Source organism: Gopherus flavomarginatus, chromosome 18 (assembly GCF_025201925.1).
Source record: "Gopherus flavomarginatus isolate rGopFla2 chromosome 18, rGopFla2.mat.asm, whole genome shotgun sequence".
Classification (NCBI taxonomy): Eukaryota; Metazoa; Chordata; order Testudines; family Testudinidae; genus Gopherus; species Gopherus flavomarginatus.
Window position 1 is genome coordinate 863,668 of NC_066634.1, and position 8,379 is coordinate 872,046.

The window sequence follows — 8,379 nt, forward strand, 5'->3', positions numbered from 1 at the left end:
CCGGCGCCAGGCTGCAGCTGGCTCTGGGGTGGAGCAGGGGGCTGGTTTCCAGGGACCCCTCGGCCGGCACCGGGCTGTGCCTGGCTCTGGGATGGAGCAGGGGGCTGGTTTCCAGGGACCCCTCGGCCGGCACCGGGCTGCAGCTGGCTCTGGGTGGAGCAGGGGGCTGGTTTCCAGGGACCCCTCGGCCGGCACCGGGCTGCAGCTGGCTCTGGGGTGGAGCAGGGGGCTGGTTTCCAGGGACCCCTCGGCCGGCACCGGGCTGCAGCTGGCTCTGGGGTGGAGCAGGGGGCTGGTTTCCAGGGACCCCTCGGCCGGCACCGGGCTGCAGCTGGCACTGGGGTGGAGCAGGGGGCTGGTTTCCAGGGACCCCTCGGCCGGCACCGGGCTGCAGCTGGCACTGGGGTGGAGCAGGGGGCTGGTTTCCAGGGACCCCTCAGCCGGTGCCGGGCTGTGCCTGGCTCTGGGATGGAGCAGGGGGCTGGTTTCCAGGGACCCCTCAGCCGGCGCCGGGCTGTGCCTGGCTCTGGGATTGAGCAGGGGGCTGGTTTCCCGGGACCCCTCAGCCGGTGCCAGGCTGCAGCTGGCTCTGTGGTGGAGCAGGGGGCTGGCTACCAGAGACCCCTCAGCCAGCGCCGGGCTACAGCTGGCTCTGGGGTGGAGCAGGAGGCTGGTTTCCAGGGACCCCTCGGCCGGCGCCGGGCTGTTCCTGGCTCTGGGATGGAGCAGTGGGCTGGTTTCCAGGGACCCCTCAGCCGGCACCGGGCTGTGCCTGGCTCTGGGATGGAGCATGGGGCTGGTTTCCAGGGACCCCTCAGCCGGTGCCGGGCTGCAGCTGGCTCTGGGGTGGAGCAGGGGGCTGGCTAGCAGAGACCCCTCGGCCGGCGCTGGGCTGCAGATGGCTCTGGGGTGGAGCAGGGGGCTGGTTTCCAGGGACCCCTCAGCCGGCACCGGGCTGCAGCTGGCTCTGGGGTGGAGCAGGGGGCTGGCTACCAGGTACCCCTCATCCAGCTGCGACTGGCTCTGCGGTCGGAGGGCAGCTCCATGGGGCCCCGCACCTGGCACATGAAGGGTCCGGGGGGAGCCAGGGTTCAGGGGCCGGGCCATGGACCCCAACGCAGTGGCCAGGATAAAATAAGCTCGACAATGACAGGCTGGGCTGGGGCCACAATTAGAGACTCGCGAGGGACCAGCCCCGAATGCGTGAGCTAAGGGGCGGGGGCTGAGATTGCGCTAAACAGCCGGGGGAGGCGGACGGGGTGCTAGAGGGGGTGCAGAGACCGGAGCCCCCCAGAAATCTTCACCACCGTCCCCAGCGCAAGTCCCCCATCCTGGTAGCCCAGCCAGCTTTGAGAGGGGAGGGTGGGGTCAGAGCAGGGGGCCTGGGAGCCCGGACTCCTGGGTTCTCTCCCAGCTCTGGGAGGGCAGTGGGGGCTGGGAGCCAGGACTCCTGGGTTCTCTGCCTGGTTCTTGGAGGAAAGTGGGGTCTAGCGGGTCAGAGCAGGGGGACTGGGAGCCAGGACTCCAGGGATCTGTCCTGAGGAGTAGGGTTCATCCCCCCACCATTCTGTGCCTCAGTTTCCCCCATGACGAAGTGGGAACGTTCTTAATGTTTTCTCTGAATACTGTGTGGGTGCCTCAGTTTCCCGTATGCAGTTCTTAAGGCTGTAGGTGGTGAGATAAGGGAGATACCAGAGGCCAGAGGCTGGGGAGGCTGGGGAGGCAGAGGCCTGGCCAGTTGGAGACTCAGGGCTCCAGGGTCCCCCTCAAGATGGACTTTGCTGAAAGTCCCTAATTCCTGTGCTAACAAAATCGGTTCCACGCCATGTTCCTGTCAGCTAAGAACCCCTCTGTGTTACTGGCTGGCTGTGGGGGGTGCAGGCCCCTGACACCCCACACTCTGTGACCCCCCCAGTTGGGGGCGGGAGGGGCCGTTTCTGGGCTGCCTGCCGGGCAGGCACCTGCGGGAAGCAGTTACCTTGGGAAGGGAGCCGGGCACAACACCACCTGCCCACTGCATCGCTTTTTCCATGCCCCCCCACTGGCGCCAAGGGGTTCACAGGCTGGGTTATCGGGGGGGGACATGCAGCCCCAGGAAGGCCACATTAGAGCAAAGCAGAGACAGAGCCCCCCACCGAGCCCCCCGCAGCACAGAGCCCCAATGGGGACAGGGCCGGGTTCTGATCTCAGCTTGCCAGATTCAAACTGGAGTCACTCCTTATTGCAATGGGGGCAGGGCCAGGTTCTGATCTCAGCTTGCCAGATTCAAACCGGACTCACTCCTGATTGCAGTGCGTGCCGGGCTGGTTCTGCTCCTCTACATCCAGATGATCCTATCCCAGTCCAGCAGCTCCAGCCAGGAGTCAGGCCTGGCCCCAGCTCCTGCTCCAGGGATGCAGCCAGGAATTGCAGCCGACTGCAGTCCCGGCCAAGCCCCCACGCCCCCCCGGTGCCCACAATAGAGCCTTTGTCCCCACAGCCGGGCGGGTTTGCGCTCAGCGGCCGGAGCGGAATGAGGGGTCCCGCCTTGAGGTTTGGAGCCGGCGTGGGGCTGGGCCCGTGGGGCAGACCACAGAGTTACTGCCACATCCTCGCCCGGCTAACGGGCCTGGGGGGAGAGGGGGCTGTGCGCACGAGGGGGGGCTGGCATCCAACTGGCCCCAGAGTGGAGGTCGGGGAGGGTCACTCAACTGACTGCAGGGGGTCAAGGCTGGATCCTGCTTTCAATAGCAGAACCAAGGAGTCCTGGCTCCCAGCCCCCTCTCTCCCCTCCCAGAGCCGGGGAGAGAACCCAGGAGTCCTGGCTCCCAGCCCCCTCTCTCCCCTCCCAGAGCTGGGGAGAGAACCCAGGAGTCCTGGCTCCCAGCCCCCCTCCCATCCCAGAGCCAGGGAGAGAACCCAGGCATCCTGGCTCCCAGCGCTCCTTCCCCTCCCAGAGTCAGAAGAGAACCCAGGTGTCCTGGCTCCCACCTGCTCTGCTTTAACCACTAGACCCCCCCCCCTCCCATCCCAGAGCCGGGAGAGAACCCAGGCGTCATGACTGCAGAGCACTAGCTCTCCTCAGTCCCTTCTCTTCCCCCACCTCCATGTCCAGGGAACAGCTGGACCGTTGAAAGCCCTCTCCATGGGTCACACCAGGCGCTGCTCAGACCAGCCCCCTGCCTGAGATTAGGGCCCTGTCAGGAGCTGAACGGACAAACGGGAGTCACCATCCGCAAGCACCATGTGACTGGGCCAAGGAGCCTGGGACAGCGCCGGGAAGGGAACCCAGGCGTCCTGAGCACAAGGACAGCTCCGGGAAGGGAACCCAGGTGTCCTGAGCGCTGGGACAGCCCCGGGAAGGGAACCCAGGCGTCCTGAGCACAAGGACAGCCCCAGGAAGGGAACCCAGGCGTCCTGAGCACAAGGACAGCCCCGGGAAGGGAACGCAGGTGTCCTGAGCACAAGGACAGCCCCGGGAAGGGAACCCAGGTGTCCTGAGCGCTGGGACAGCCCCGGGAAGGGAACCCAGGTGTCCTGAGCGCTGGGACAGCCCCAGGAAGGGAACCTAGGTGTCCTGAGCGCTGGGACAGCCCCGGGAAGGGAACCCAGGCGTCCTGAGCGCTGGGACAGCCCCGGGAAGGGAACCCAGGCGTCCTGAGCGCTGGGACAGCCCCGGGAAGGGAACCCAGGCTTCCTGAGCACAGGGACAGCCCCGGGAAGGGAACCTAGGTGTCCTGAGCACTGGGACAGCCCCGGGAAGGGAACCGAGGTGTCCTGAGCGCTGGGACAGCCCCGGGAAGGGAACCCAGGTATCCTGAGCACAAGGACAGCCCCGGGAAGGGAACCTAGGTGTCCTGAGCACAAGGACAGCCCCGGGAAGGGAACCCAGGTGTCCTGAGCACAAGGACAGCCCCGGGAAGGGAACCTAGGTGTCCTGAGCACAAGGACAGCCCCGGGAAGGGAAACCCAGGTGTCCTGAGCACTGGGACAGCCCCGGGAAGGGAACCCAGGTATCCTGAGCACAAGGACAGCCCCGGGAGGGGAACCGAGGTGTCCTGAGCACAAGGACAGCCCCGGGAAGGGAACCCAGGTGTCCTGAGCACTGGGACAGCCCCGGGAAGGGAACCCAGGTGTCCTGAGCACAGGGACAGCCCCGGGAAGGGAACCCAGGTGTCCTGAGCACTGGGACAGCCCCGGGAAGGGAACCCAGGTGTCCTGAGCGCTGGGACAGCCCCGGGAAGGGAACCCAGGTATCCTGAGCACAAGGACAGCCCCGGGAGGGGAACCCAGGTATCCTGAGCACTGGGACAGCCCCGGGAGGGGAACCCAGGTGTCCTGAGCACAAGGACAGCCCCGGGAAGGGAACCCAGGTGTCCTGAGCACAAGGACAGCCCCGGGAGGGGAACCCAGGTATCCTGAGCACAAGGACAGCCCAGGGAAGGGAACCCAGGTGTCCTGAGCGCTGGGACAGCCCTGGGAAGGGAACCCAGGAGTCCTGAAGGCCAGAGATAGACCCCTGTGACGAAGTGGGGGGTTTCTTGGTTTTTCTGTGTTTTCCTGTGGGTCGCATGCAGAGGGGGTGGGACTCAGTGTCCCTGGGTGTTACTGGTTTAATGAGGGGAGGGGAGGGGAGAGGGAATTTGTTGGGGGACAGGACCAGAGAGGGAACTTGGGACCCCGGCCGATGGCCTGGAGGATGGAGACCCCAGTGACTGGTGACCTGGATGCCCAGCTCAGGAGTCGCAGCTGGTTCTGGCCAATGGGGGACAATGGGCTGTGGGGAGAGGACCCCGGTGACCTGACCAGCCGGCTCTGGCCAGAGGGGGGCTGAGAGGAGAGGAGACCCAGGCCTTCTGGTTTTACGAGCTTGCTTACCTGGAGAGAAGACAGAGGCCCAGCTGGGAAGCAGGGGGGCTGTGGGCTGGAGGGGGAGCAGGCAGAGCCCCCCTGGCTGCAGGGGGATGGGGATGTGCTGGGCTGAGGGAGGCCAGGCCTGAGGCCCTGAGAGGTTCCTGCGCTGGATTCAACTCTCAATAAACCCTCCTGTTTTATGCTGGCTGAGAGTCGCTCCGGGCTAGTGACTGGGGGGGTGGGGGTGGAGGCCCGGGAGGGCCCAGAACCAAGGGACTCCCTGAGGGAGCCCACAGCAGAGACAGACGTGCTGAGGCTCAGAGAGGTGCAGCTCCAGGAGGTGGAGGGGCCTGAGCCCGAAGGAGAGTGGCCCCCTCAAGAAGGGCTGTCGCACTGAAAGGGGCACCCCCCACGGACCGCACGGGGCCACGAGTGGGCACGATCTGTGAGTCCGTGACAACCCCACGAGTCCCAAGTGCTGGGACAGACCCAGGGAAGGGAACCCAGGCGTCCCGAGCGCTGGGACAGCCCGGGGAAGGGAACCCAGGCGTCCCGAGCACTGGGACAGCCCCGGGAAGGGAACCCAGGCGTCCCAGATCAGCAGCAGAGAGCAGATTCATCCTGGGCTCAGCTCTGGGCACAGGGCCAGGGCTGACGGGCCAGCAGATGCCACCTCACCAGCCCTTCTGCCAAGGGATGACCTATCCGCCCAGGATGGGGGTGGGTCTCCTGGGGGTCCCCCAGAGTGGGGTTCCTTGGGCTTGTCTATAGCAGTTGTTAAAGGGATGGAGCAGCAGGGAACCCAGGAATCTGGGAGTGCCCAGCACATGGGCTGCCTGGGAACACTCCTCAGCATAAGCCCTTCCAGGACTCTGGGAGGAGAGTGGGGTCTAGTGGTTAGATGGGGGGAGGGCTGGAAGCCAGGACTCCTGGGTTCTCTCCCAGCTCTGGGAGGGAAGTGGAGGCTGGTGGGTTAGAGCAAGGGGAGCTGGGAGCCAGGACTCCTGGGTTCTCTCCCAGCTCTGGGAGGGGAGTGGAGGCTGGTGGGTTAGAGCAAGGGGAGCTGGGAGCCAGGACTCCTGGGTTCTCTCCCCGACTCTGGGAGGGGACTGGGGGGCTGGTGGGTTTAGAGCAGGCGGGGCTGGGAGCCAGGACCCCTGGGTTCTCTCCCGGCTCTGGGATGGGACTGGGGGCTGGTGGGTTAGAGCAGGGGGGGCTGGGAGCCAGGACTTCTGGGTTCTCTCCCAGCTCTGGGAGGGGACTGGGGGCTGGTGGGTTAGAGCAGGGGGCTGGGAGCCCGGACGCCTGGGTTCTGTGCTGTGGGGGGGTGACTCCGGATGTACAGCGGTGCATCTGGGATGCGATCCACCCCCTGCGGTCCAGAAAGCCTCAGTCCAAGACAGCTTGTTCGCCGGCTGGGAATCCCTCCCAGGCCAGAGGAAAAACCGACAGATCTTGTTTTCCATCCCCTCGGCGCCTGCCAAGCCGAGCTGGGAGCGCAGAACATGGGGCGCAGAGGGGAACATACCACCCCAGGGCAATAGCACAAGCACCCAGGAGTCCGGGAGCCCCCCTGCACTGAGGCTACAGCCCCCCACCCCAAAAGCCCAGAACCCAGGAAACCAGCATCAGGGAATTCCCCCATGAACAGGGGCTGAGCTCCCAGAACAACAGAACCCAGGAGTCCTGGGTCCTGATGCTGGAGGAATCTTGCCCACTGGATTGAGGCTGCTCCCCCCCCACCTCCCAAATAAAACAGAACCCAGGAGTCGGGGGAAGATCTGCCTGTTTTGGGACAGGTGAGCAGCCCCCCCACATAAAACAGAACCCAGGAGTCCGGGGAACATCTGTCTGTTTTGGGACAGGTGAGGAGCCCCCCCCACATAAAACAGAACCCAGGAGTCCGGGGAGGATCTGTCTGTTTTGGGACAAGTGAGGAGCCCCCCTCCCCACATAGAACAGAACCCAGGAGTCCTGGAAGCTGATGCAGGGGGGATTCTGCCCCCACCCCAGTATGGGCTGTGCCCCCCCAGAACCCAGGAGTCCGGTGAGCTGATGTGGGGGGGTCTATCTGCCCCCCCACCCCACCAGCTCCAGCGCCTTACCTGTGGGGGGATTCGGGGCAATGCGCAGGCCGGGAGCAGCACAGGACAGTCCGGGTGGCGCCGTGGGTCTGGCTGGGTGGATTCATGCACTGGGAACTGGATGCCGGACGCTCACACGCACACACAAGCCAGGCCCACATCTGGATCCCATCAGCCACCTGCCAAAAAGCCAGAGGCTGGGAAAGACAAACCCACCCACAGATGGAGGGGGCGGATTCTAACCCCCATTTGGGGCAGCATGGGGGGGTGAGGAGCTGGGAGGGAAACCTTGTAGCTAGGGTGGGGGGGATGGCGGGGGGCTTGGGATGGACAGATGGATGGGGGGATGGACAGATGGATGGAGGCACAGGGGGGATGGATGGAGGATAGACGGATGGATGGAGGCGCAGGGGAGATGGATGGAGGATGGATGGAGGCGCAGGGGGATGGATGGGGGATGGACGGATAGATGGAAGCGCAGGGGGATGGATGGGGGATGGACGGATGGATGGAGGTGCAGGGGGATGGATGGGGGATGGATGAGGGATGGACGGATGGATGGAGGCGCAGGGGGATGGATGGAGGATGGACGGATGGATGGAAGCGCAGGGGGATGGATGGAGGATGGATGAGGGATGGACGGATGGATGGACGATGGACGGATGGATGGAGGCGCAGGGGGATGGATGGAGGATGGATGGGGGATGGACGGATGGATGGAGGCGCAGGGGGATGGATGGAGGATGGATGGGGGATGGAGGATGGATGGATGGAGATGCAGGGGGATGGATGGGGGATGGACGGATGGATGGAGGTGCAGGGGGATGGATGGGGGATGGATGAGGGATGGACGGATGGATGGAGGCGCAGGGGGATGGATGAAGGATGGATGGATGGATGGATGGAGGCGCAGGGGGATGGATGGGGGATGGATGGAGGATGGATGGGGGATGGAGGCGCAGGGGGATGGATGGAGGATGGACGGATGGATGGTGGCGCAGGGGGATGGATGGAGGATGGACGGATGGATGGAGGCGCAGGGGGATGGATGGGGGATGGAGGATGGATGGATGGATGGAGGATGGATGGATGGATGGAGGCGCAGGGGGGATGGATGGATGGATGGATGGAGGCACAGGGGGATGGATGGAGGATGGATGGATGGATGGGGGATGGACGGATGGATGGCGGCGCAGGGGGATGGATGGAGGCGCAAGGGGATGGATGGAGGATGGACGGATGGATGGAGGCGCAGGGGGATGGATGAGGGATGGATGGGGGATGGAGACGCAGGGGGATGGATGGAGGATGGATGGATGGATGGGGGATGGATGGATGGATGGAGATGCAGGGGGATGGATGGAGGATGGAGATGCAGGGGGATGGATTGAGGATGGATGGATGGATGGGGGATGGATGGATGGATGGAGACGCAGGGGGATGGATGGATGGATGGGGGATG

General features: G+C 65.0%; 1 protein-coding gene across 1 annotated transcript in view; it reads right to left on the reverse strand.

Annotated features, from left to right (window-relative positions):
- LOC127036476 (biglycan-like) overlaps positions 1–7,078 on the reverse strand; it is a 19,671-nt gene extending 12,593 nt beyond the window's left edge. Inside the window, exon 1 of the mRNA XM_050927425.1 lies at positions 6,939–7,078. Within this exon, the coding sequence (XP_050783382.1) occupies positions 6,939–7,078 (140 nt within the window). The remainder of the gene's footprint in view (positions 1–6,938) is intronic.
- Positions 7,079–8,379: the final 1,301 nt, after the last annotated feature.